This window comes from Stenella coeruleoalba (genome assembly GCF_951394435.1).
Source record: "Stenella coeruleoalba genome assembly, chromosome: 9".
NCBI lineage: Eukaryota > Metazoa > Chordata > Mammalia > Artiodactyla > Delphinidae > Stenella > Stenella coeruleoalba.
In genome coordinates this window covers 20,540,815-20,566,709 of record NC_137155.1, presented here as the reverse complement: position 1 = coordinate 20,566,709, position 25,895 = coordinate 20,540,815, and the positions used below count along the sequence as shown (strand labels likewise).

At 38.5% G+C, this 25,895-nt stretch overlaps 3 protein-coding genes across 12 annotated transcripts in view; 1 reads left to right on the top strand and 2 right to left on the bottom strand.

Annotated features, from left to right (window-relative positions):
- The window catches only part of PHTF2 (putative homeodomain transcription factor 2), a 160,824-nt gene extending 150,927 nt beyond the window's left edge, over positions 1-9,897 (bottom strand). For all 10 annotated transcript variants that reach the window (XR_013829764.1, XR_013829765.1, XR_013829766.1 and 7 more), the window contains exon 1: positions 9,682-9,897. The gene's annotated coding sequence lies outside the window, so the exon portion shown is untranslated. The remainder of the gene's footprint in view (positions 1-9,681) is intronic.
- A 336-nt stretch (positions 9,898-10,233) lies between these two features.
- Positions 10,234-13,722, top strand: TMEM60 (transmembrane protein 60). The gene is made up of 2 exons (XM_079931767.1): positions 10,234-10,410; positions 13,029-13,722. The coding sequence occupies exon 2, from the start codon at positions 13,079-13,081 to the stop codon at positions 13,478-13,480; it is 402 nt and encodes a 133-aa protein (XP_079787893.1). The 5' UTR covers positions 10,234-10,410; positions 13,029-13,078; the 3' UTR covers positions 13,481-13,722.
- Positions 13,723-20,637: 6,915 nt separating this feature from the next.
- Positions 20,638-25,895, bottom strand: part of RSBN1L (round spermatid basic protein 1 like) — a 63,800-nt gene continuing 58,542 nt past the window's right edge. The window contains exon 8 of the mRNA XM_079931364.1: positions 20,638-25,856. Within this exon, the coding sequence (XP_079787490.1) occupies positions 25,215-25,856 (642 nt within the window). The 3' untranslated portion in view covers positions 20,638-25,214. The remainder of the gene's footprint in view (positions 25,857-25,895) is intronic.

The window sequence follows — 25,895 nt, the reverse complement described above, 5'->3', positions numbered from 1 at the left end:
AAAGATTATTACTTAGAGAAGGCAAAAAAACAATTATGCTTGTATTCGTAAATATTACTCTAAACGTTCTGTTTTTGTAACACTGGCCAAGGCTTTTAAAACTTGGTTAGTTACTAATGTAAGGAGTCCTTTATTGGCAGTGTATGGACGGATAGCTAGTTGCTATAGAATGTGCAATTCCTCTGTTTCTTGGATCGTGTCTTCAAAGGGAAAAGGAAACAATTCTTCTTTCTCAGCCTTACTTGAACCTTTGTATACACCAGAGTAGTATGACAGGCATCAAAACTTCTGATCAAGTGTCCTGAGATTTTCTTCTTGTGTTTCTTTGTATTAAACTGAATTTTCTTTTAAGATCATAGTTTTAAGTTGTTGGCATCAATGGTCCAATTTAACACTTGCAGGACTTCCCTAGTGGTCCAGTGGTTAAGACTTTGTGCTTCCAATGCAGGGGGCACAGGTTCAATCCCTGGTCAGGGAACTAAGATCCCACATACCATGCAGTGTGGCCGGGGGGTGGGGTGGGAAACACCTGCAATGAATGTGTATGTGATTGAAGCAAATGTGAATCATGTTTTTTAAAAAGCACCTACAGTGGCAAAGTGACTTAACTGATCATGCATGTTCCCCAGTCCTGAAATTTATACTTTATATAGTTATTTTACTTATTTTGTTAGCTGACTTAGTGCCTATATACATTTCTAATATTGACTGGGTATAATTATAAAGGATATTTATTGAATCCAGGGATTGCATTTTGAATTTGAATCATTCATGCATTTGAATCATCACTTAATTATTTTCTTTCCTGAAGTGTTCAATGTAAAAAATATAAAAAAAAATATATATATATACATATTTTTTTTCACATATACAAAAGCTGAAAAAATTTCATCAGTAGTACAGCATTACAATAAATACTAAAGGAAGTCTTTCAGGAAGAAGGAAAATGATACCAGATGAAAAAAGAATTCCAAAGGAATGAAGAGCCTTGAAAATGGTAAATATGTGGGTAAATTTAAGAGCATTTTTTCTAAAAAAAAAAAAACAAAAAAAATATTTTTAACCCCTTTGAAAGACAAATGACCATTTAAAGCTAAAAAAGTAGAACTATATTGTGGAATTTATAACATATGTAAAAGCAAAATGTATGACAATAGTACAAAGGCTGAGAAGGGAATATGGAAGTATACTGTTACAAGGTTCTTATATGATATAAAAAGCTGTGTTTTACTCAAAGTAGATGTGATAAGTTAAAGATGTATACAGCCACTACAGACAGGCAGTAAAAAAAAAAAAAGAGCTATAGATAATTAATACTCCAATAAAGGGGACAGTCATAAAAAAAATACTCCAATAATACTAAAGAAGACAAAGAAAAAAGGAACAAGAACCGATTGCATAAATAAACACATAGCAAGATGGTAGATTTAAACCCATCAAAATCAATAATCATATTAAATGTAAATAGTCTATATTGAAAGGCAGAGATTAGGATGCTGGATTTAAAAGAAAACAAAACAAAAAAAAGGACAAACTATATGCTATATACCAGAAATCCGCTTTAAATACAAACACACAAGTAGGTAAAAAGTTAAAAAATGTAAAAAGATATATCACACTAACACTAATCAAAAGAAAGCTGGAGTGGCAATACTGATAAAGTAGACTTTAGAGAAAAGCATATTACAAGAGGGCCATTTCACAATGATAAAGAGATCCAATTCATCAAAAGATGATACCAATCCTAAATATGTATGTGTCTAGTAACAGAACTTCAAAATATATGAAGCCAAACTGATCAAACTGCAAGGAGAAATTGGCAAGTCCACAGTTATGTCAGAGATTTCAACACCCTTCTCTCAAAAACTGAAAGAACAGGGACTTCCCTGATGGCCCAGTGCCTAAGAATACATCTTCCATTGCAGGGGATGCTGGTTAGATCCCTGGTCAGAGAACTAAGATCCCACATGCCACAGGGCAACTAAGCCCAGGTGCTGTAACTACTGAGCCTGCGTGTTGCAACTACAGAGCCCACACGCTCTGGAGCCTGTGAGCCACAACTACAGAGCCTGTGCACCTCAACTACTGAGCCCGCACGTTCTGGAACACACCACAACTAGAGAGAAGCCCGCCTGCCGCAACGAAGATCCCACGTGCCACGACTCATACCTGACACAACCATAAATAAATAAATAAATAAAATTATTTTTAAAAATTGAGAGAACGAGCAGACATAAAATATGTAAGGATAGAAAAGATCTGAAAAACTCTATCAATCAACTTGATCTGACATTTATAGAACACTCCACCCAACATTCTTTTCAAGTGCACATGAATCATTTACCAAGAGAGACTATATTCTGGGCCATAAAACAAGTCTCAATAAATTCAAAACAATTCAAATCACACAACGTATGTTCTCTGACCACAGTGAAATTAAATCAGAAATCAACATCTGAAAAATCCCCAAATATTGGAAGACTTGGGTACATACCTTTAAATAACCAATAGGGTCAACAAAGAAATCACAAAATCAGCAAGGATTTTTGAATTGAACAAAAATGACAACACGACATATCAACACTTGAGATGCCACCAAAGCACTATTTAGAAGGGAATTTTATAGCATTAAACATTTATACTAGAAGACAATAAATTAACAAATTAAGTTTACATTTTAAGATTCTAGCAAATCAAGAGTAAATAAAATGCAAAGTAAATAGCAAAATGGAAATAATAAAGAAGAGAAATTATTGAAATTGAGAACACAAAATCAATAAAGAAAACCAAAACCTGGTTCTTGAGAGTATCAATAAAACAGACAAACTTCTAGTCAGATTGAACAGGAAAAAAATGAGAAAACACACAAATTTACAGTCAGGAATGAGAAAGGGGACATTGCTACAAATCTTACAGATATTAAGAAGATAATAAAGGAATATTATGAACAATTTTATGTCCATGAATTTAACAACTTAGATTAAATTGACAAATTCCTTGAAAGATACAAATGATAATAGATGCTCACTCAAAAAGAAATAAAAAACCCTTTGTCTATTAAAGAAATTGAATTTGTAGTTAAAATCTTTCCCATAAAGAAAACTCCAGGCATAAGTATGCAAGTCATTTAATATTGTCTTAAGTTTAAGATACATGGAGAGACCAAGTATTTATTAACTATCATGTGCAGGCACTATGGATATATAAGTTTGATATGGTTATGTTAGTATTTCAACAAAATCATTCTGGAAGGAAGCTGTGTAGAGAACTGGTTAGTACGAGGCTAAATTAAAAGTAAAGAGACCTGGGACTTCCCTGGAGGTCCAGTGGTTAAGACTCTATGCTTCCACTGCAGGGGGCTCACATTCCATCCCTGGCGGGAGAACTAAGATCCCATATGCCGCGCGGCCAGAAAAAAAAAGTAGAGACTAGTGACAATAAGGAAATGATGAGGGCATGAAATAAGTCAGTGGCAATGAGCATTTCTTAAATTTATTTATTTATTTATTTAATGTTTTTCTTTGGCTGCGTTGGGTCTTCGTTGCTGCACGCGGGCTTTCTCTAGTTGTGGGCAATGAGCGTTTGTATTTTAACTTGAGGTAGGTGTTGGGATAGGGCATGATTAAAAGATAGATAATTAGTAGAGAGAATAATCAGATGCAGTGATGGATTGGACATGAAAGGTATGGGGAGTAAAAGAGTAAGGATGTTCCATGATTCTTGGCTTGAACATCAGAACCATTCATTAAAACAGGGAATACAAGCGGAGAACAAGAAGATATGTTTAATTTTTCAACATATGGTACATTTAGACATTCAGTGACCAAAAGGTAGATTGGTAGGCAATGTGATTAATACATAGAATCAACATTTAGGGGATCTGTGTAAATTAAGCTGCTCTATCTACCAGGATTACTTGCAATTAAAGCCTTCTCTGTAACTGTACAATTAACTGCACAATGGCTTTTCTCTGTTAAAAGAACTTGAGGAGTAAGAAGGTAGTTAAAAGAGTTGAGAAGATAAGTCCCTTTCCCTATATACTTAATTCACAGTACAAGAGACCCAATTTCAGTGATCTTTTTACTGTCATTTAGAAAAGCAAAACCCTATTTATTTGCTCTATTTGGTTTAATGAGTCTGACCTCCTTTCTTCAGAAAAAAAATTGAGAACGTGAAGCTCGCTCCCTATCTTTTCCCTTTTTTTGTTGTATGTGGCTGCAATGATTCAATTCTTTATTCAACACTGCCTGTTACCTATGTAACATCCATTGCCTCCTTTTAAGGTTTTCTTTGTTTGCCATTTTCGGCCTTTCCTTACTCTATTTGAGAATTGTATTTTTTTAAAAAGTATACCTGCTCAACTTAGTTGAACAATTGCAGCAATCTTTTTTTTTTTTGAGCAAGTCTTATAAGCCAGGCAATGAATCAAGTGCTTCACATATATTAGCTCATTTAGTTTTCAAAATCTTGCAAAGTAGATATCCCCATTTTATGATTAGATAAAACTGAGCATCAAAAAGATTACATAATGAGGGGACTCCCTGGTGGCGCAATGGTGAAGAATCCGCCTGGCTATGCAGGGGACACGGGTTCGAGCCCTGGTCCAGGAAGATCCCACGTGTCGCCAAGCAACTAAGCCCGCGAGCCACAACTACTGAGCTTGCCCTCTAGAGCCCAACAGCCAGAACTACTGAAGCCTGCGTGCCACAAATACTGAAGCCCATGTGCCTAGAGCCCATGCTCAACAAGAAAAGCCACCACAATAAGAAGCCCACGCATCACAACAAAGAGTAGCCCCACGCGCAGCAACGAAGACCCAACGCAGCCAAAAATAATAAATAAAATTTTTTTTTAAAAAGAAAAGATTACATAATGAGCCCAAAGTTAGAAAACTGGTGGACTGTAGAATTGAAACTTGAACCTAGGTCTGTAGAGCACCAAAACTTGTGCCACATAACTTTCATAAGCTTTTTGCTACCTGTAAGAGACATTTTACTGAATGTATGACTAAGGTGCTTTCATTCATGAAACAAACATGAGTGCCTACTACATGTCTTCAAACTTTCTGTAGATACACTTTTAATAGTCCCTTCCCCTACTGTTTTTGAAACTGGAAAGCTGCATACAGTACACTTTTTTTGCCTTTACTTCCTCTCATTAAATGTCAAATTTAATCATGTTACGATTATTATCAGGTTGTGGTTCAGGCACCGCCATTTCCTGCTTTAGTTCCTGTTCAAAATGAAGTCCAGCATATTTTCTTTCCTAGTCCTCTAAAATTACCTGTTCTAGGAAGTAATTTTTTTTTCTCATCTGAAAACTCACCTCTATTATTTTGTGTCATTTTAGCAATTTACATGAAGCTAACAAGTTGGGACTAAAACTGCAGCTTTCCTAAATGTCACTTAATATTTTCAACTTAGTCATATGATTCTGCTTATAAAGGGATCCACATTTATAAATCCAATGTGACATATATGGAATCTAAAAAAAAATGGTTCTGATGAACCTAACGGCAGGAAAGGAATAAAGACTCAGATGTAGAGAATCGACTTGAGGACATAGGGAGGGGGAAGGGTAAGCTGGAACAAAGTGAAAGAGTAGCACTGACATATACACACTACCAAATGTAAAATAGATAGCTAGTGGCAAGCAGCCACATAGCACAGGGAGAGGAGCTCGGTGCTTTGTGACCACCTAGAGGGGTGGGATAGGGAGGGTGGGAGGGAGACGCAAGAGGGAGGAGATGTGGCAATATATGTATACGTATAGCTGATTCACTTTGTTATACAGCAGAAACTAACACAACATTGTAAAGCAATTATACTCCAATAAAGATGTTAAAAATAAATAAATAAATAAATAAATAAATCCAATGGGAGTATTTACGGTTCTGTGCTAACCCGAGGGGAAGACGTAACCATGGGACTTTTTCTTAGATTTTTCAAGGACAGTCTCAATTTAAAACATTCTGTCCAACAGTCACATCTCAAGTTTCAGTTCAGAAAAGACAGTCAAAGGGTATACATATGCAAAGGGTAGTTTGCAATACTGACTCTATATGGCAATAGAGTAGGTAAGGGGGGGTGGTTAAGGGAAGGCAATCAATCACTTAAGACTCTTCTTTACTTTACCTTACTTTAATTTTTTTGGCCGAGCCATGCATCCTGCAGATCTTAGTTCTCAACTAGGGATTGAACCCAGGGCCTCTGCAGTGGAAGCACGGAGTCCTAACCATTGGACCTCCAGGGAATTCCCAAGATTCTTCTTTTTTAAATAGTCCCAAAACACACCTCACAAATTTGGTGCAATTGCCTTAGTCTTCTTTTACAGCTTAGAATGAAGTATCCCAATGAAATAATGAAATAGTTGCTTGCCTGAACATGTTTGGAAATGAAATTTTAACTGACAGTAGGGAAAATAAGTATTCAAAGGTAAATATTAAATAAAAATGTAACAATGCACAAACTCTTGAGATATTCCTATAATTTCAGTATCTAAGTATGCAATTTATAACCACTAAAATTGTCCAGCCACATTTCTATACAATTATCATTTAAATTTGGCCTTCAAAAATACTTTCTATACAGAGCCACAATTACTTGCCATTCCCTCAACAATCCATATTCCGGTTCTCCTGCCCCCAGTTCTGTGTGTTCTGTGTTTGATGCCTTCCCTCCCCACTAATCAAAATTATCAGTCACATTTTTAGGTTCCAGAGATAGCTCCCTGCTAAACCTCCAACCCCTTCTCAACTCTGTTCAATTTATTTTTTCCTTCTTCTTTATTCAGGGCTTACCAATGTGACAATACTTTACATATTTTGTTTAATACTAATACTCCCCTTTGAAACATTATTCTCTCCACTTAACAGATAAGGAAACTAAAGATGAAAAAGGTTTGGTATCATGTTCAAGGTCACAAATCAAAACAGGAATTCAAACGCTGGTCTGTCTGAATTTTAACTGAATTCTCTTTCCATGAAACCACACACTCTACGGCACTCTCTTATAGTATATACTGCATTGTGTTACCATTATTCGTTCAAATATCTCTCTCTCCCACTACAGGGATGTTCCTCAAAGACAGGGAAGGTTACTCCATCCTTACCTCCCAGCAACACTCAACAGAGCCTATTATACAACGATCTCAAAGCGTTACTGAATATTCAGTTTATGGTTTTGCAGCATTATTTTCCATTGATTACTCTCCTTCAACCAAATCTCTATGAAGCCATTTTTACTGTGATGGGAAAGCACAACAGCTTGGAATATAAGCTTTGTAATCAGATTGATTAGATGTAAATTCCACCTCCACCAACTTATTAGCTGAGAAATCTTGAACACATGAGTTAACCTACATTAACTCATGGGAGGACAGTAATCACAGTAGCTACCTCCTAGGATTAAAAGGATTAAATGAGGTAACATAGACAATCCTCATCTTTTCCTACGTGCTACCCTAAATTTTCTTCGGCTCAGTCTAGTGTAGCCTTTTTCAGTACAAATTCCTTATAATCTTGATATTACTCAGCCATAATAAAGAATAAAATAATGCCACTTGCAGCAACATGGATGGACCTAGAGATTATTGTACTTAGTGAAGTTAAGTCAGACAAGATAAATATCACATGATACCGCTTATACGTGGAATCTTAAAAAAGGGTACAAATGAACTTATCTACAAAAGAGAAATAGAGTTACAGATGTGGAAAACAAACTTATGTTTACCAGGGGGTGTATATTGGAAGACTGGGATTGACATATACACACTACTATATATAAAATAGATAGCTAATAAGGACCTATTATGTACCACAGGGAACTCTACTCAATACTCTGTAATGGCCTATATAGGAAAAGAATCTAAAAAAGAGTGGCTATATGTATAACTGATTCACTTTCCTGTACACCTGAAACTAACACAACACTGTAAATCAACTACACTCCAATAAAAACTTTAAAAAAAATTTCCTTGCAATTTTGAATGAAATGGACTAGCCAAAAAGGTTCATGGTTTAAAAATTGCTCAGGTCACTTACTTGACTTTTAGGGCCAACTGTCCAGTGCCAGTCTGGACTCAAAAAAAGTTTATTCTTGGAGGCTTGACTATGCAAGAGTGCCCCCACTGTATACTATATTTTATTTGTTCACCACATTTTCAAGCCCTACCAGCAAGTTTGAAAATTGGAACACAGACACTTCCTATTTTACTACCACCTAACTTAATACTACCTGATGCAGGAACACAACTAACCTGTGTGGGAGGCAGGCTATTTCCCCTGCAAGAAAACGCTCCTGGAACCACCTGTGTCTGGTCTCAGGCATGGCTCATTCTCACCACACCTCCATATTGGTCTGGAATCTAGAGGCTAAGCCACTACACCTGACAGAGGATACCCATTTCCTTCTCTTAAACTTACCAACCCTTACTCCAAAAAGTTAGGATTTTATATTGTTATGCTATTTTACGGCTCTTTAGGCTAAAGTGCCTAGTTTCCAAATTATCAGAATTCCCCCTTAAAATTTTAAAAATCTATGAAAAAGCCCAGTTTTGGAGAAAAAAGTTTTTAAAAATACATAATCCCTAGAAACAAGAGCAAACACTAAGGCTATAGCCAGTCTCAAAGGGGAAAAAAAAAGAAAAATCTTCAAATGCTTAGTTGGCTAAAGCTAACCAAAAGCTCTAAAATCAAAGTACCATAAATAACAACCAATCTCAAAGTAAACAGAATATACCATTAACAAAGTGAGCAAGTGTGAATAACAAAATACCTAACACATTCACCACGAATTTTAAAATTACTTGGTATGTAGATACAGAGATTAATAAATTGTTCCAGATTCTGTACTTCCCTAGACAGTATATGTTGTTATAAAGCAGGGCCTTTTTTGGCCGGGCTAAAAATTAAAAGGGTGACAGATTAGTGACAGAATAATCTCTTAAGTTCTACAAGGAGGTGTTGCGTTAGAAAGCCATGACTCGAAGGAACAATACCAGAACACTGGCTGTCAACATCAGGCAGATAAAAATAAGAAAAGGTGAAGCACGCTGATGGACCGCGGCATTGTTTCCAGACAAGAAATATCCCTTTAAGGCCCATGCCAAGGATTTCAGCGCCAGCTCCGCAGTCAGTGCTGGAATCAGAAAACTAAACTGTTGCCCGCTCAGTGGGAGCAGGGCAGCGACCCCCTCCAGTCGGCGTCCAGCGCGCGCAGGGTCGCCCCCTCCTCCCGAGCCCGCTCCTCCGACTGCTAGCTGGCCGCTCCCCGCCGACCCCGGCTCGGCCACCCGATGACCCCGCACTCCCTCCAGGACCCGACGCGCCCCAAACAGCGCCAGGGGAAGGAAGCGAAGGAGAGGAGACTTGGGAGGGGGCGGAGGGGCGGGAGGCGACGCTGGGCTTCGGCCCATCACCATCAAGGCTCGAGGACAGCGCGGGTTCGGGAGGAGGGAGGCTGAGCCTCCGCCACCGGCCAAATGATAGCGTCCCGGAGCGCAGGTGCCGGCGGCTGCCGAGGAAGTCACGGGCCGGGAGGACTACGCGATGCCCCCACACCCCCCACCTCCATACCACCCGCCGCTCTTCTCCTCCCTCGTCCAGCTTCATCCTCCGCTTCTGTCAGAACCCAACGACCTCCACGCGGCCCGCCTCAGCGCGGAGGTGATGCCGGTTCTTACCGTAGGAAAGGGCGCCGCGCCGCTAGGAGGCGGCTGGAGTGCGCGCGGGAGACACCGAGGCAAACGCCGCCGCCGCCGCCACGGGAGCCTGACGAGCCACAACGAAGCAACCCGCGGGCGCACTGCCTCCAGAGCCGTCGCCCCACCCCCTCTCCCGCAGGATTTGGCGCCGGAGCCTGCAGTCTCCGCGCGCTGACTGGGAGAGCGAGGGGAGGGGCGGGGCGCCCCGCGGAGGCGGGGCGGAGCGCTGGCAAGTCTGATTGGCATCTGTGCGCCCAATGGGACCGCGGACGCTCCCGGCTATGCTTAGACTGACTTTCCTCCTAGCCCGTAGCAGTAGAGAGGCGGGCCTACTGGCTTCTTTTATTGCCGCCTTTTTGACAAACCCGATCGCACGGAAAAGTCGGTTGGTTGGCACTGGCGGCCAAATGGTCCAATTACCGCAGGGAAGGGGGCCTCTGAACCCAGATTGGCGTTCTCTCTACCTATAGGGTAAGCCCAGGGCGGTGAGACCCTGCCCCGGATGTGGGCGCGGCCCCGAGGTAGACCTGAGAGAGGTTCCACTGTGGTTGTTTGGAGAGGCGGAACTGAGATCTTTTTCTTGATTATCATGTGACGGATTCTGGATTTAATGGGGGAAAAAGCGTGGTGGAAAAGGCCAAGGATCCAAACTGGCGAATTTCCTAATCTTCGCGCCCCTCTGCGCTCTCCAGCCAGCGGCGCTGCCAGGTGAGTTCGGGGCTCCAACGAGCCGGCATCCTCCGAAGTGCACTCGCCCCCCGCGCCCCGCACCCCCCGGTGCCCTGGCCTCCAGATGCTTCCGTGGGCCGTGTCGCCGTCCCTCATCCCCTCACCCCCTCACACTCCCGGTCCCAAACATACACCTCTTGGCACCGGGATTCTGTTTGCATTGTGGATCATATTGTACAAGAACTGCGTTCAACTCCAGAATGTACTGGTCCCACAGTGCAGAATGGGGGGAGTCCGGATAGGGCACCGTTGGCGGACCGTCGGCATTCGAAGACGAAGGGCAAGGATAGTTTAGGAACGCCCTGAAGTTCTGAGACAAGTAGGCCCGAAAATCAGGTAAGTGTAAGCACAACGCTGTTCCTTTGAAGGACGGTCAGGTTGGCCAAGGCTTTTGCAGCAGGAGCCTTTAGAAAGTGACTCATTGTTTAGAATAGCTCTGTATTGGGGGCCCATTAAACAAAACTGTCTTCGGGATGGGGCGAGTTCACTGGGAAGTGTACTGGCAGTCGCGAGAGAAGGGAAATGCGAGATGGTGTGGCAAGCACCATGGACAAATGATCAAGCCCACACACCTGGTACCGAGACGTTGAACTGTGGGCAGGGGGCCTTTAGATTGCCATTTAGGGGAAGCGCAGGTTTTAACAATGGATAAGCATATACTTAACTATCTTGCAGGTGCAAGAAATAACCACCTCAAATGAGAAATACTTGAACAAATTTTTGTTTTGGAGTATGCAGCTCCCTCCACCCTGCCCCCCCCACCGCCCTTCTTTAAGAAGAAAGTAGTAGTAGGAAACAAATATAATAAGTTAACAGAGATTTATTAATAAATTAATGAAATCGGAGTTGTAGGTCATCACTGAACCCCAGCATCCATAATCCTTCAAGTGTCATTTAAATATCAACAGAGTGCTTCCCAATCGAGGGCATTTTAGTAAAAGTGCATACAAAAGTTTGTTGCATCCCACATAATAGAACTTGTAGCCACAAGACTGTGTTCTTTGCAGCCTTTTCACCTCCAGTCTTCAAGTACCTATGTTGAATGCAGCTCCCTTCCTGTGACCAGTTGCTACTCAGTTCTTTACGAGAAAAAATGAAGCTTGACTCATCCAGTGGCTGGCTGATGGAAAAGTTACGTTTAAGCAACTGTATTATCGTAAACCTTTTAAAAGTCCATAAAAATGGCCAGATCGATTGGAAATGGAAATTGAGCAAATTCAATTTACAGTGTGAAACCCATCTGTAGTTACTAATCAGTACGCACCTCTCCACCTCTTCTTCCAAAGTCAGTCCCACATTCCACAATGGCAGCCTCTGGCCAGGAAAGGAGACCAGCACGGAAAATGCCTTCCTGGGAGCAAAAGCATCTGTTTTTCGTAGTGCAGTATGAAGTATCTGCCAGCCAAGTAAACAAGTTGAGTGCAGGCAGATGGGTATAAGAGAAAGAAGGGAGCTAGGAGATTCATAGGTCACTATTGAAATGCAACAGATATATACTCTTGCACCATGACAGTCACCCACTGTTTGAAGTAGTAGAGATGTAGCAATCAAAGTTAGTTCTAAAATATAATTACTTAAAACATGATAGTCTAGGGCATTTGATTTATCTAGCCAGCTTCCTCCCCTTTTCCCTGTTTCTTATCTTCCTGCATTTTTACTCCTATCACCCATGCTTTTGTTACCATACCCATTACCTTCTGATCTTTTCCTGTTGCCATCAAGTGTCCTCTCTCATCCTCAATCTATCACTGCCCAGTGGCTTATTTCCCTCTGTTTATAATCATACTTAGATTCCTACTTTACTGAAAATTTGTTCTTGATCCTTCTTTTTTTTTTTTTTTTTTTTTGTGATACGCGGGCCTCTCAATGTTGTGGCCTCTCCCGTTGCGGAGCACAGGCTCCGGACGCTCAGCCTCAGCGGCCATGGCTCACGGGCACAACCGCTCCGCGGCATGTGGGATCTTCCCGGACCGGGGCACGAACCCGTGTCCCCTGCATCGGCAGGCAGACTCTCAACCACTGCGCCACCAGGGAAGCCCTTGATCCTTCCTTTGTCATCCTCATTGTATGTCTGACCTTTCATCTTCTTTTCTCCAAATGTTTCAAAGGAATAAAATGTTGTCAACTGTTTGCATTTCATTATCTTCTGTTAACTCCTCACCCAACTTCATGCAGCCTGGCTTCTGATTTCCCATTCTATTTACCCTTTTCCCATTGGTCACAAGGTTGATAAAAAAACGTGAGTAAGTATGGAACATACTGTAAACCTATAATGTGAAGATTAAATAAGTGCTTATACCTAAGTATTATAGATGAATGCATTCCTATCAAAATTCCAAGTTTTTAAGAACTAGTGATTTTAGCATTGAAAAACGTGGAAGGTCAAAATAGTAGAAAATATTCTGGAAAAGAAAATGGTAAATAGGTACTAGACCTCACAGATATTAGAACATATCCAGTAACAGTCATACAGTACTAGTACAAAACAGAAATATAGATCAGTTTTACAAAGCTGGAAAGAGCCAGCTTTGTAAACCAGGAATAGAAAAATTTTTTTCTGGTATCAAAACAATCTTGACTTTTTTTCCTTCTCTTAGGGTATATTTCCCTTTTTTCGACTCTGCAACAGCCTCTTTAAACTGTTTAAATGAGAATGTCCTTGGCTCAGAGAGTACTACTCACCTGGCTTTTCACATTACTCTTCTTGATCATGTTGGTGTTGAAACTGGATGAGAAGGCACCTTGGAACTGGTTCCTCATATTTATTCCAGTCTGGATATTTGATACTATCCTTCTTGTCATGCTGATTGTGAAAATGGCTGGGCGATGTAAGTCTGGCTTTGACCCTCGACATGGATCACACAATATTAAAAAAAAAGCCTGGTACCTCATTGCAATGTTACTTAAATTAGCCTTCTGCCTTGCACTCTGTGCTAAACTGGAACAGTTTACTACCATGAATCTGTCCTATGTCTTCATTCCTTTATGGGCCTTACTGGCTGGGGCTTTGATAGAGCTTGGATATAACGTCTTTTTTGTGAGAGACTGACTTCTAAGGACATCATCTCATTTTATTGCTGTTCAACAAGCTATCATTAAAGTGTTCTGAATCCTTGCAAGCTTGAAGAATGCCAGAGAACTGAGAAAAATATCAAATGTAATTTTATACTGCTTCCATAAAGTAGTCGTGGTGAATCATGGACTTCTAGTCAACCCAAAACTTAATTATTCAGTATTTGAGTTATTAGTACCCTTATTGTCCTATGTAAATAAAGTTTGTTTTGGATCTTATTTTTCTACTTGACTATTGAATAATGTTTTAAGTATGTGATCAATATTTAAAGTAAATATAAAGCTTTTAATCGACATATTTGGGTAGAAGTTTAATATATCATGGCCCCATTACTACCATAGTAAATAGTGCTTCTCGATTATGAAGGAAAAACAGTTACTGAAATAATTAGGGGTGCCACTTCATGTTTACATTCAGAAAGAATCTGAGAGTTCGACAGTTTTTTATCTAGGCTAAGTTCATTGTTACCTCTGCCTTCTATTTGAAACAAATAAACTAGAGGTAGCATATTAAAACAGAGCAGAAGCTTGCCTCTTTCTAATGTTAGGGGAACTATACATCCCAGTTATGTCAGGAAAGTCCAGTTTATGCCTATTGTCCTGGGGTCTCAGGGAGTTAGTTCCCCTTTCATTCTTAGAAGTGTCCTGGTTTGATAAATTATAGATCACCCTACGAGGGTACTTAACCAATTCCAGTGAAGTGTAGGTGGCAGTACTTACAAGAATTCCAAAGAGTCCTAAGTGTCTTATAACCCTAAAGCAGGGTCAGGGTGATGTTCTTGCCCTATACAGCCCTCACTTAGCTTTGGGAGTATCTAAAGGAGTATTTTGTTCATTTAAAAAATATCTAACAAAAAAGTGGTTTCTGGCTGCTAATACTTGAGAGGATTGCTTAAATATAGCATTTTGGTCTAGTTCTCCTTTGTAAAGACAGATAATATGACAAAGTTTCAGCCACAACACTACAAATTAATACTGCTTAACTCTTTGTTTGAAACTACAGAGGTAGGGTAAATAAATAAAAAACTGATCAGTTACAGATATTTCCCTGTCTTATAATTGGTATATATTAGTATTTGGGGTATATAAAAATAGGATTCAGAAGGATAGTTAATATGGGGAACATAATGTTCCAAGACTTGATCAGGTATTCCTAATTCAATTGAGAGATCTAAACTATTTGGTCACTGGAATCTATTATTAATACATTCAAAGCAGAAGAAAGCTGTAATCTCTGTGAGAAACCAGATAGGAGGGTTTTGTAGTTCAGGAAAACCTGTAGTTGTGAAAGTATCATCTAAGTATAATCTCTCACAGAGAAAAGAAGGAACAGCACCACATGTAAACAATCAGCTAGGCCAGGAGTCAGCAAAGTACTTCTGTAAAGGGCTATATAGTAAATACTTAAAGTTTTGTGGGCCATATGGTTTCTGTCACAACTACTCGGCTCTTGTGGTGAGAAAGCAGCCATAGACTATGGCTATGTCCCAATAAAACTATTTGTGGACAATGAAATTTAAATTTTGTATGATTGCCACATATCACAACATATTATTCTTTTGATTTTTGTTTCAACCGTTTAAAACTGTAAAAACCTTTCATGCCTTACAGGCTATACAAAAAGCAGGTAGTGGCCTAAATATGGCCTATTGGCAGTAGTTTCCTGACCCCTGAGCTAGGCCATGAAACAAGCAAAAGCAGAAATTCTATATGACATTACTAAGAGGAAATGTGGGACTGGTCTCCAAGGAAAAGAGAAGTTCGGTAAGAATTATATGTAAAAAGGCAACACAATAACCAACTTGTTCACACATGAGGATCAATCAATTGTAAGAGTATCTGAAAGAGTCCCAGGAAGTAGAACTCTTCTTACTTAACTTGGTATACTGCCACACTAAATAAACAACCTGAAGCAGCAGTAAGTTATTGATGTGTGCCTCCCCGATTTGGACACCAGATGTGTGTGTTTTTTCACTACATCACCAAGGAATTAACTCAGTTCTGACACTATCTGGAGATAGCATCAGATACCACAAGTTAAGGGTTCAGTCCCAGAAAACTGCACGTGCCCCCCACCCCCTCTGCAACTTCAGATGCCAGGCACAAATTCAGGCTGTCACCTTGCTTCTGACCTACCGCCTCTAGAATGGAGGTTCCCATGACCCTCTCCTTGAATTTGATTAATTTGCTAGAGCAGCTCACATAACTCAGAGAAACATTTTACTTACTAGAACACCAGTTTATTATAAGAGGATATTAACTCAGGAACAGCCAGATGGAAGATTCATAAGGCAAGGTATGGGGAAGGGGTGCAGAGCTTCCATGCTCTCTGGGCACACCACTCTTTCCCCATCTCCTCATGTTCACCAACCTAGAAACTTTCTGAACCTTGTCCTTTTGGTATTTTATGGAAACTTGATTACATAGGCATGATTAATTAAATCATTAGCCATTGGTGATTGAACTCAATCTCCAGCCCTGGTGGGGAGAGGGGGACTGAAAGTTTCAACTCTAATCGCTAGGTTGGTTCCCCTGGCAACCAGCCCCAATCCGTAGGTTACCTAGGAGCTTTGCAAGAGTCTCCTCATTAACATAAGCTCAAAAGACACCTTAATCACACTTATCACTTAGGAAATTCCAAGGGTATCTGATTCCTACGCCAGGAACAGGGATGAAGATTAGATACATATTTCTAATTATAAATTACAATATCACAGCCTACTTTAGAACAGTAAGTAATGGAAGACATAAAAGAGAAATTATGCTTACAGACGGAAACAAAACTAATGTAATAATACATAAACAGTAAGTACTGCAGAAAATATCTTCCCCTTGGTCTTAGCTATAGGATACCTCCTTTATAATAGAGATGTTTACTGATGGTGTTTATAAAAAGAACACACTCTGCCTTAAGAAAGAAACTTAAATTTGAAAGGTTTTAGTGAAGTCATTAATTTCCAGGTCAACACAGAGAAGTAACTTAAACTGGTTTGGGCAAATACTTATCAAAAAGTCTGACTGAGGGCTTCCCTGGTGGCGCAGTGGTTAAGAATCTGCCTGCCAGTGCAGGGGACACGGGTTCAAGCTGTGGTCCGGGAAGATCCCACATGCCACAGAACAACTAAGCCTGTGCGCCACAACTACTGAGCCTGCGAGCCACAACTACTGAAGACTGCATGCCTAGAGCCTGTGCACCGCAACAAAGAGGAGCCCCGCTGGCTGCAACTAGAGAAAGCCCACAAGCAGCAACAAAGACCCAATGCAGCCAAAAATAAATTTATAAAAAAAAACAATTCTGATTAAAAGCAACATGTGAACAAAATAATTTTCTATAGCAATTAAAAATATGAAAAGTAGGAAATAGATATTCAGAGGAACCACGACTTATTCAACATTTCATGAACACAGAAACCAGATGTGGTAGCACCATCCATTACCACATGAAACATGACCAGAAATCCACCAATGGAGAGCTTCCAAGCATTAAGAAAAATAGTTGCATAAAGCTTCAAGAAGTAGAAATCCATCCGTGGGCTACAGCTTACTGTAATTTTAAGAGTTATTAACCTTAGAATTTGATCATCTGGTTTCTACTTTGCTTTTTCACAGTGCAGCAAATAAGAGGAACTGATATTAATGAACAGAAGTGATGGCCAAAAAAGGAGAGGAAACCATAGAGCCATTTTCAAATAGGGGCAGGCATATTACTATGCACCTGCATCATAAAGAAAAGTTATTTCTCTCTATTGAGAGAAAAATTATCAGAGTTCTTTTAGCATTAAACAAAGGGATTTCCTTTATCCTTGATTGATCATGTTTGCAGAGTAAACATCACTCTTCCTCAAAGTATTATTGGTGTCCTTAGAATTCATGACTTAGATAAAGAAGGTACACAGGAAAAAAACAAAAAACCTCCTCATGATAGAAAAACTAAAGCCCAGGTAAATTAAATGAAATTAGCCCATGGTCATTGGTAAATGGAGAAGTTTAACTCCAAATGCTATTTCCACAAATAGGTTTCCTATTGAAGAAAAAAAAAGAAAGCATCAACAGAAGATACCAGTTATCAGATGCTACATAAAGACAACACTGGATTAAAAGCTTGAGAGGGATCTACACTTCAATATTTTACTTTCATTTTGCTTGCCCTATATTAAAGTTAGCCAATCATATACTGTAACCATACTGGTAATCCTACACCATAAAGCAAATTTACTACCACTATAATCTATACACTACAAACACAAATTTGTAATTCACTTATATACGGAAAAGACAGTCTGTGACATGATTTTGAATTGCCATCCCTGAGCAAAATAGTGAACTAGAAAGAAGTTTGTTTTTGATGTCCTACCTCCACCATACCTCACCTTTGACCTCTTGATGCAACTTTCTCCTCTTGCCAGATGCCTATCCTCTGCCCAAAATTAGAGACAGGAATACATAGAACTGATGTGAAGATGTGAAATTAGGGTGACCCAGCACACAGCTCTTCTAACTATTCTTTTTACTATGTTAATTCCAGGATCAGAAGCTAACGTTTGTAGTGTCTGTGATATGCCAAGCAATGTGCTAGATAAGCATTTGGCATGTGCTGTCATTAATTTTCACCACCAGTTAACAGAATAGGTATTACCCCCTATTTTATAGATGAGAAATACAGACTAGTGAAGAAATTTCTCAACATTATACAAGTGTACTATCCCCCTTTAATGACCCACAGCTGTACTGCTACAAATGCCCTCAGCATATCATCCCAGTAAAGTGCCTTTACAGAACTTTGACTGTGAAAATGTGCCACCTGTATGTCCTTGTCCCACTCCTGTAACAGAATAAAGACAAAGAAAACTAGTGCATGTTATCATCTTGCTTCAATATTTTCAATTTTTGAATGTTTATTTATAGTATCAATAGGGAGAACAACACAAGCTTAATCAGAATGCCTCTCTGACAACCAGATAACCAGACTTTATCTTGCCAAATATGACTTAGGAATAGTTAAATTCTGCTTCAGACTATGAGATATTAAGATGCTTCTTAAATTATATTTGCTGGGCTTCCCTGGTGGCGTAGTGGTTAAGAATCCACCTGCCAATGCAGGGGACACAGGTTCGAGCCCTCGTCTGGGAAGATCCCACGTGCCACGGAGCAACTAAGCCCTTGTGCCACAACTACTGAGCCTGTGCTCTAGAGCCCACGAGCCACAACTACTGAGCCCATGAGCCACAGCTACTGAAGGCCACGCGCCTAGAGCCTGTGCTCTGCAACAAGAGAAGCCACCGCAATGAGAAGCCCACGCACCACAACAGAGTAGCCCCCACTCGCCGCAACTAGAGAAAGCCCATGTGCAGCAACAAAGGCCCAACACAGCCAAAAATAAAAAATAATTTAGAAGAAAATTATATTTGCTAGTTTTATCATTTTAGGTATAGTTAAAATTTATCCTTAATTTGTAATAATTTTCAGTGTATCTCTAGTTGAAGGGAAAAAAGTTGAACAAGTTTTATAGGTATAATTATCTTTACAATACTTACTCTCCACATTGCCCAATGGGCCTAGATATCTAATAGGTAGCTTCTTAAACTATCTATAAGGCTGTAGTAAGTACAAAATAGAAATTTCATCTCTTTATAGTGCCCACTGATCTAATTTTCTCCACTTTTCTTTCTGTTGCAATTCTAGAATTACATTACGAATTAAGTCAGAGATGGACGTTTTAAATTATAGAAACCTACATAATTTGTTTTTCCACCCCAATAAAGTTAAGGTTCAACTTTTGTTCCTTCAAATATTTACTGAACACCAAGTGTACTATGTATTAGGTATTGGGGACACAAAGGGATAAAGAAAATTTGTAACTTCTAACTCATGGTTTAGCTAGCGCCTGACATACACTTAACAAATGTTAATGATGTGAAGAAAGGACACAAGAAGCAGAGGAAATAATTGGATCTATATCAGCTGTGAGGTGAGGGAACAGTTGGAGCAGATGAGGTCAGTAAAAGATACACAGAAGAGATGGTTTAACTGGAGTTTTGAAGAGAGAAGTAAGATTTCACCATGTTGTATACGAGGCAGAGATTTTCCCCAGCAAAGGCAAAGAATTTTAAAAGTACACAAAGGAAATGGCAAGTACTGCCATCTGGTAAAGCTGAAAATTGAGTACATCACATGGAAGAGATTATAGTAGATAAGGCTGGAAAGGAAGGGCCACATCTTAAAGACTCTTTGGAGCCATGGAATATTTCTAAGAGTAGCAACCATATCTGTCTTAGAAAGGTTAATCTGGTGGTAACGTAATGGGCTGGAATGCGGGTAGGGGCAGAGGGCCGCAGGCAGCCTAGAACATGTTATGCTATTTTAAGAGCCTAGGTGAGATGAACATCTACTATGACTGTGAACAGCTACTATAACAAGAAGAGTAGACAAACATTTCTGGGGTCCACTCAAGAAAATCTCATGATATATTGTAGAGTTGACGCGTGAACAACGTGGGGGTTAGGAGCGCTGACCCTGACGCTGGCGAAAATCCACTTATAACTTTACACTTGGCCCTCCGGCCCTCCATATTCAAGGTTCCACACTCTTAGATTCAACCAACAACGGATTGTATAGTACTGTGGTATGTATTTATTGAAAAATATGTGTGTAAGTGTGTAAGTGGACCCTCGCAGTTCAAGCCCATGTTGTTCAAGGGTCAACTGTACACAGAGGAAAAGATAGAGAAATCAGATTACCATGAGATGACTGCAGAGAGAGAGAGAGTGACGCAATAACAAAATTAGGAGGGAATGGAACAGCTAATTCTTGGGGGCAAGGGAGAAGAATTTAGACTTGATTACATGGGTCATTAGAGATTGAGAAACCAAGGCTGACTGAAGTCATGGGGTCACGAAGATAGTTCAGGGACAAAGCCTAGAGACCTAAGGGGAAGAATCATAGAGACTGCCTTAAACAATGGTGGAGAGGTAAAAGAAGCCATCCGAAGAAACAGAAAACAACAACAACAAAAAACCCCACAACAGGTCATGCAGAGCTTTAATGAGTAAATGATTGATAACAAGTGTTACAGGGGTTAAACAGAAGTATTAAGAAACGCACCCACTGGATTTGGTAGTCAAAAGGTGACCATTGAGAGAATCACTTCAGCTAAAATGTTAAATTTGAGGATTAAAGTGAAATTGTAGTGAGATGAGAAGTGAAGCAGACAGATTTCTAAGAACTTTGTCAGTCAGGAAGACAGATGGAAAAAAGAGCATAAAAGTCATACTCAAGATTTTTTGGTTTTTTTAAGACAGACTTGAGATTTTTCACATAAAATTTCATCTGAAGAAGAAACTTGACAGCTGGGTGGGGACTGAACTGTCTAAATAAAATTTTAAACACTACTATGCAAAATATTTGCAACTATGTTGACTTGCGAGTCTGCACACTTAGTAGTAGTCAGTAGAACAATAGCAATGACCTTTACAGGAAAGTGTAAAGATTTAACATTTTCAAGACATAAATGCATAAATTCTAAACTTCAAAATGTACTGAAGGATCCAAAGTTCTCATATTTTAATAGTGCCATTCTTGGAAGGTAGATAATGGTAATAAAGCATACGAGTAGTAAGTTTTAATTTCTAGTTAACATAATTCTGTTTCCCACATTTTGTTCTCAGGTCATTCACATTCCCTGATTGAGTCTGAAATCCTGAAGGGAAGATAACCTAAAATGCAAGATGTTTTCCCCCTCCTTTCCCTGCTCTCCCAGTAGAAATATGATATACAACGCCTGTAAACTTAAAAAGGAAAGACATCTCTGCTTTTAGGTTCCTTGTGCTTAACATTTTAGAAAGCTGTCACTCCCATCTGCAATATGCAGTGGGTTACAGGAAAAACTGAACAGAAAAGCCAGGACAGAGATTAAGGATGTTATACCTCTCCTGAGTTGTCCTCTTTATTTTCTTATCTGAGGTATATTGCCAGAGCCAATATCAAACAGAACTCTTTAATGAAACAGCACATTCTAAAACCAGTAAAATTTTGTTTACATATCAAAGTAGTTAAACAGAAGGAAGAAAGATTAAGAAACAGCTGTTCTACCACTCTAAAGATAAAACCCATCATGTCACTTTTTACCAGCCTAAAAGTATTTTGAAAACAATGGTACTTTTGTCCTCTCCTCCTGGGATAAAAATAGTCATATCTAGAGGGAAGGGAGGCAATTTACCATGCCATCCCAGCACCCATACCTTACTAGTTTAGCGACCTTGTTTAAGGTGATCTTTAATATTCTTCTCTGTTGGCATAAGTCAATTTTTGGTATTTTTAAGAGTAAAAACGATTTTCAGACTGGAATCACTTTCAAGATCTTATGGTTTCTGTTGAAGATAGAGACAAGAATTTTTAAATATGACAAGATGAAAGTAAAATGTCAAATATAAGAAAATAATTACAAAACATGGAAAAAGATTATGGTTATCAATTTTAGTATTTATTGAAAGGTGGAAGACAAAGAAAATTCCTCTCAAACTCCAAAAATAAATCCTGCACCTTCGCTAAAAATGCAAAATGAACTGAGATATTTGCTTTACATGACAATGAAACTATCCAAAAAATAACTGAATCCAAATTTACCAAAGCAGTGCAAATCTATTATTTACAAAGATGATCTTACCTGCCATAAGTATTGGGGAAAAACCTATTTTACACTCAGGAACGCTAATGAAATACCTTGAAGACTTAATCCAAGAAATAAAATATTTCCTACCCTCCATGACCCCCCCCACAAAGTTAAAGAATGGATTAAAAATGAATATATGCGGAAACAAACAGTATTTCCAATAACCTTATACACATACACGCGCACAGGCACATGCACACACAGAGTGTTGTGCTAGATCAACCTAATCTTTATTTAAGGTCAACAGCTGTAGTGACAAAGACGATAATGAATATGGCTTTAGTAAAGTTTTCAACCAAATATCACAAATGCTTAATTCTTTTCATAGCTAACCAGCTAACCTGAGTATGGAATATATTACTTAGCTAAAAGGATATGAACAAAAATAATTAAAAAGAAAAAAATCACTGTAGCAGACACCACTGAGGTACCTTAGTTTTTTTTTTTTTTGTAAAGGTCTGTATGGCAATTTAATAATTTACGTAACAACTATTTATTCTATATAGTATAAGTTCACATAGAAACTGTATCTTAAGTGCTTCATTATTCTGGTCCAAGAAGCTGGAAATAACAGAAAAAAAGTTGTGTTCTGATAAGAACTGGAATGTACTAACTAGGAAACCATTAATATAATACAATATTGAAAAAAAAATTATTTGTATGTAACAAACGTAGCCAACAACTTCTCAGATTGCATCTGAAGAGAATTTTTAAATTATAACCCATAAGACAGGAACGTAAGCATTACTCAAGGTGACAAGGCTGTATCTTGAAATCTGTGTTCACTAACTTGTACTTCACCTCCACAGAGATGTATGCATTTTACAAAACAATTAAAATTTCAAAATATGGAGAAGGTTGACTATAGGTTATATAGGAAACTACACTTAAAAGCGACCACTCTGGTTGTTTTACGTATGTCTTTAAGTTAAAAGTTTAAGGCTCATATATTTTGCAGGGATACCCTAAAGACATTTTATTGCAGTATGGTCTCATGCATCTATGTGTATGACCCTGGAAAACTGGAGCTAAAACGAACCTTGTTAAATATGTTACCCTTCACTTAAAGAAAGAAAAACCTAAACATTTTTACCACATTCTCTCTCAATTTTCAATACTGGTTTGTTATAAACTTTTGTCTCCCAAAAAGGTAGGTGAAAATACATAAATTTAGCTAAAAATAGAAGATAAAGGTGGTGAGGAGCATGTTAAGTAATATATAAAACAAAATCCCTATTTACATTTGCATGATTTATACTTTCCTTACGTCATGAAAATTCCTATGTTGCAAATATACTGATTTTCTACTAACCACTGAGATTTCCTTACAATATTTGCCTACCCTTTTAAACTGGAGGCCAGAAATGACACCAATGCTGCAGTTTATTTTTCCTGATGAAATGCCTCTGAGTAAGCTTCTCCCTGACCAGAGAGATAAGCAGTTTTATGGGTACCACAAATGAGGCTGGAGTAGAAACCACTCAAAGTGGAATAGCAACACTAGCTCAAAAGGCAGCACAAAGAACCCCATTTGAAAGTAATCAACCAAAGTATGAGCCCAGAAAAATACCAAATTCAAGTAAAAGAAAATAGATTTGCAACCAGCATAGTTCCTAACATCAAAGCATACACTGAAGACATTTGTTTGACTTTTAATTACGGTAGTTGAAGCAATCGGAAACGGTGCTGAAGTCCATTATTGAAGAGATTTGTTTTAATCATCTTTAGCTAGGCACTGGCAATCCTGTTTCCTATTCCAATTTTACTTTCTAGAGCTTCTTTTGAAAAAAGAAAAAAATACTCTAAGTTGTTTACCTTGCTAGGGTAGGGAGAGGGATGCTTAGAAAGATGAGGTAACAGATCTTATTTTGTTAGTTATCTCTTTATATATGGCAGTTGAGTCACTGCCCTTATTTTAATATTTTGTATTTGCCATATTTTCCTTCTGTTCCTCAAGAAAAATGTAATAGAGGATTTTAACTGCTCAGAATTAAATTTTCTGTAACTGAACATTTTTTCTCAGCTACTATTAGGTATAGTATGGGTGCTGATTAGCAAGAAAATTTTCTCAACTTCTTATTCCATACACTACAAAGAAAATTCACGTTATAGCGCTATATAATCAGGTCACATAACTTCATTAGTTAAAGGGTTAAATATCACTAACAGACCTTGTTTCTCCCAACTTATAAAATTGATTCTATTACCTAAGCTGCTCTCTTAATGTTGAATATAAATATTTAAAAATGTATTCCAGGGAGCATAGGAAGTTTCACATATTCATCTTATTCAGCAATTTAAGAAGTTATGCAAAATATGATAACATATATATATATTCCCATACATACACACACACATATAAATATGCTTTCATAACTGAACCTTGGTTTTAAAAATGCTTGCACAGTGTGGGGAATTTAAATATTCACAAGATTTGAATACATACATTTGCACTCCATTAGCACTCTAAGTGGATATACCAGCAGTAACATAATAGATCAAATAAATGATTTAACTGAATTGTCAGTTTGGTGGGGTTTTTTTGCAGACCCAACAGAAAACATATTATTATGAACCTTTATTAAGTGGCTCACATTTCAGTATAAATCACACTAAAAAGGTTTTTTTAAAGCTATTTACACTACAGTGCTGACACATTTAAAATGAAGAAAAAATCGGTATAAATAAGCTCTATGGAAAAGCCTTAAATTGTCAAAAAAGAATTCTGGCTCATATTACAAAATATATATATATATATATATATATGTTAATGTCAGCTCTATTCTAAAACCTACAACTCCAACTCAAATGATTTTTTTAAAGACTCCTTTTGTTTAAACCTGCAATGTTTACAGTGCATCTGGCCCTAAATGCTTTGATACTTCACAGTTATGGACAGGCACTGAGGAATGTTACAAAGCTACATAAACTATAATTTGTAACAGACTTGGGAGCAAGTTCTTGGCTTGCTTTCAGAATTCACGAATCTTTATTACATTATTAAGTTTAAGAAAAAAAACAATATTAAATGGTATATACAAATTTAGCACAAAATGTTATCATCTTTTCTCTCTTGATTTGAATGTGTTGAACTATGTTGCCTTGTATCAACTAGGCTTATGAGACTTCCAGGACACATTTCTTCCTTTAAATCTTTGTTGCTATTTTCAAATTTAGAGTCCACATCAATCTTAAATTCTGTAAATTGAACATGATCCAATTTTGCTTTAACATTCTTGCCATCCATATTATTTGGTGCTCCAGTCTTTTCAGGAATATAAACATTCACAGGTTCTTCCTTGATTCTTACAGTTGCAATAGGTTCATGTTTAATCTGCTGTAATTCATATTTAGAATGAAGTTTGTCTGAAAAAACAGAATCCAAGGAGGTTTTGCTTACAGCACAAATCATGTTGTCAGTGTGAGGTCCAAGAACTGATGATGTGGAATCTGGTGATGTGCATGTTTCATGAGTAACTGTATTCTGAGCAGTGTCCTCCTCTGAGTGATATAACTTGAGACGAACATGCCATGCTAAACTGCATACAGCTGAAACTGTCTTGAACTGATGAACAACATTCCTTGGAATAAAATAAATGTCATTATCATACAGCTGAATCCTGGCATAGCGAATGCCTTCCCTCCTCAGTTGATTAAGTTTTGCATCATCAACCCACTGGACACACTAAAATAAAACAAAACAAAACAAGAAATACCAATAAGT

What these genes read in the sequence shown, in the direction of transcription:
- TMEM60 (XM_079931767.1), top strand. Translation starts at nt 13,079, where the DNA reads ATGAGAATGTCCTTGGCTCAGAGAGTACTACTCACCTGGCTTTTCACA.